The 3,201-nt window shown below is 45.6% G+C and overlaps 1 protein-coding gene across 1 annotated transcript in view; it reads right to left on the bottom strand.

Moving 5' to 3' along the window:
* Window positions 1-607: 607 nt before the first annotated feature.
* Gid8 (GID complex subunit 8 homolog) overlaps window positions 608-3,201 on the bottom strand; it is a 7,635-nt gene continuing 5,041 nt past the window's right edge. Inside the window, exons 4-5 of the mRNA XM_021155518.2 lie at window positions 2,261-2,458; window positions 608-1,499 (exon numbers count right to left, since the gene is read on the bottom strand). Of these exons, the coding sequence (XP_021011177.1) occupies window positions 1,326-1,499; window positions 2,261-2,458 (372 nt within the window). The 3' untranslated portion in view covers window positions 608-1,325. The remainder of the gene's footprint in view (window positions 1,500-2,260; window positions 2,459-3,201) is intronic.

Here is a 3,201-nt window from a genome sequence, read left to right as displayed (position 1 = left end):
ACTAAGAACAGTGTTTCTTAGTGGCCAGTACCAGAACTCCTGGCTCTAGTGTCAGACAGGCAGGAACTTCCACCAAGGGACAGTACCCACATCATCTTCACCATCCACATCCATGGATGTGGGCTGAGGGCTCTGCAGGTTTGCGCACCCCCACCCCAGCCTTTAGCACTGACCCCATCAGGCCTGGACCACTGCCAAAAATCAAACACCGGTGTCAGGCACAATACATGTATACACTCATCACTCAGAGCACCGACCTACATATGCATACCATACCCTACAGGTAATGTCTTTTTTGCCTTCCACTGAGCAGGTAAAAAATAGCTGATGAGAAGCAGGACACACAGCACTGCTGACACTGAAGGAAGAGATAAGAAATGACTTAAGTTCAATCTGGCTAGCATGAACATCCAGCTGGGTAATGCCTGAGACCACCCGGTCATCCCATCAACACCAGGCTGCTTTGCTATTTATTACGCAGGGCATTCCCTAGGCACATGGAAATTAGTCTTCCAAAGCTGTGAGTTAAGGTGCTACCCCTGTGCCAGGTAAAGGACACCCAAAACAAGGGCTGTGTGAGATGAGAACTTTTTAGAAGCCATTGTGGTTATTCTGGAAGTAAAAGGAAATCTTTATTTTCAAATAAAGTTACCTACAAGAGATTATTCATTGATCCACTATGAATGAGTCTCTCATCACATACAGCACCAAAAATATATTTTAAAAAATAAAAACCACCACAGCCTCACCTCTCTCACACACATCCCCTCCCAAGCACCACACAGCCCACACCAAGACAAAAAACCGATCCAAACTCAATACCCACACAAAAGTTATCTTTGAATTAAGATTTACAAATTTATACATTTTTTTCCTATGAAGGAACAAAATGAGGAAGAAAAAGAAAAGAAGGGGTAAGGAAAACCATGAAGGTCTGTGAGACCCAGGAAGATAACCCCTGCCTGCCTGCACATAGCAGGTCGGAAAAGCACATCAGTAATGTTCATGTCTGTCTGTCTGTCCTGGGTGAGGCCGTCAGCTGAGANGACACTCCCTAGCCGTGCAGCACACAGTGGCAAATTACATCTTCTGGAACCAGCAATCTGGAAGCAGTGTGTGCAGCTCTCGGGATACAGGGCATGGCAGAGGTGGTGTCTTCCATCATGGGCTTGCCAGGGTTTAAAAAGGCCCTTTTCCCCTTTTAAACAATGGGGCCAAAGAAAAGTACGGGGGAAAGGTTCTCNACTGNGGTGACAATCTGCCAGTCACAGCCGGAGGAGGAAGAGTCCTGTGCCTATTGACAGTGTTGGGTCCATGCACAGGCTCTACTTGGGTTCCTCAATCACACCTTTGCTGAGGTCTGTCATTTTGGGATATTTTACTTTCTTCTGGTCTAGCTCATTCTGAGCCCAAAGTAGCAGTTTCAGTAATTTTGCCAGCTTGGGTGTGGACTCTCGATTCTCATAATCCAGAACAGCCTGGTTAACTTCACTCCATACCTAGAAAAGAAACACATCTAATAGAGATGCCCCCCCCCATACACACACACTACCAGCAAGCCTGACAATATGCTTAAGACATCTTTTTTCCCCCCAGTGCTAGGGCGAGACCCCAGGNTCTTAAGCAGGTTAGGCAAGCACTCTATCCCTAAGCTATATAGTCCAGCTCATCTAGATACTGTTCTCACCCAAGAAGCTTGTTACTCACTTAAAAACAAATGAAACAAGTAACTAAAAGCCACTCCAAGGGCACTAAATGACTGACACTTAGGGCGGCTAAGAACCCTGACCCCCTCTGAACAGTTCTGTGAGGACTCTGACAGAGAGGAGCTTCACAATGCTTATATGAGACCCTGCAGACAAGCCTTAAAGAGACACCTCAACAAGATTTTCAAGGGATCCAACATAGGGGGAAAGGAAGACATGGGTCTTAGGAAGCAATGAACTATCATGCTTGTAGCATGTGGAAGGAAAAAGAAAACGTTTCAGGAGACTATACCGATTTTANGCTGAAAATACTTCAGATACCTGTCTCTAAACTGATAGGAAAAAGGTTAAGAGCAGAAAAAGTGGCAAAGGGTTTTAGACACTAACAGTCACAATGGCGCTGTTCTTCCTCTCACAAGGTAAAAGGGGACGATCAGTGGAGCTGCCAGTGCTCTACTGGAGTATCCTGGCCCCAACACAAGCAGCACAGTACCATCTTTTCCCAAGTCCTCTGAGTGTCCAAGCACTCTGTTCTTCCCTTACTGNCCCTTTACCTTTTGCCTCTGCATCATGTGGAGGAGGTCTCCAAAGGGNGACTCCTCAGGGCTATCGAAGGCCAGCAAGGCCAGTGTGCGCTCCATCTCTGTGAGGCATTCTCGGCTTTCCTCACCCTGCTCTGCCAGTTGCGTCTGGGCAAACTCCAATGCTGCTTCTGTCTCACGCTGACGGATAAGCTCAATCAAGTGTTGTTGCTAGTCAAAACAAAGACAAACAAGATTAGCCAGCCTGTACACCCAGTAGGTGGAACCCAGTATGGTCAACAGCAAAGACAACCAAGTTTGGCTGGCATACACTTAGATGAATAACCATAAACACTTGGCTCCAATCAAAAGTATATCTTATGTGTGGATTGAGTGTCTAACTAATAATGTTAAAGTACTTGTTTAGCATCTAGGCAAGGCCCTGGGCTCCACCCCACCACCCTAAAAGAAAATAAGAAAGGCATCTCAAAAGAAACTTTCTTAGCATCTCCAAGATGCATTTCCATTTTTTTTTTCTCCCCAAGACAGGGTTTCTCTGTGTAGCCCTGGCTGTCCTCGAACTCAGAAATCCACCTGCCTCTGCCTTCCGAGTGCTGGGATTAAAGGCGTGTGCCACCACGCCTGGCACATTTCCATTTTAAAAGCAAAAGGAGAGATTGGTGAGACTGCCACAGTGAAAGTGTTCGTTGTACATGTATGCCCAGAGCCCATGTAAGGGCAGAAAGAATGGACTCCCAAGGAATGCCTCTTATTTCCATATGCACACTATTCATTCATATTGTCTCTCTCTCTCTCACACACACACACACACAGACACACACAACCCTTTATTTTTTTCCTTGATAAAAGTATAGTTTTTATTATCCATTTATTTATTGATTATTAGATATTTTCTTTATATACATTTCAAATGCTATCCTGAAAGTTCCCTATACCCTCCCCCGCCCTGCTCC

The sequence above is a fragment of the Mus caroli genome, chromosome 2, assembly GCF_900094665.2.
Source record: "Mus caroli chromosome 2, CAROLI_EIJ_v1.1, whole genome shotgun sequence".
Taxonomy (NCBI): Eukaryota; Metazoa; Chordata; class Mammalia; order Rodentia; family Muridae; genus Mus; species Mus caroli.
This window is presented reverse-complemented; position numbering and strand designations above follow the sequence as displayed.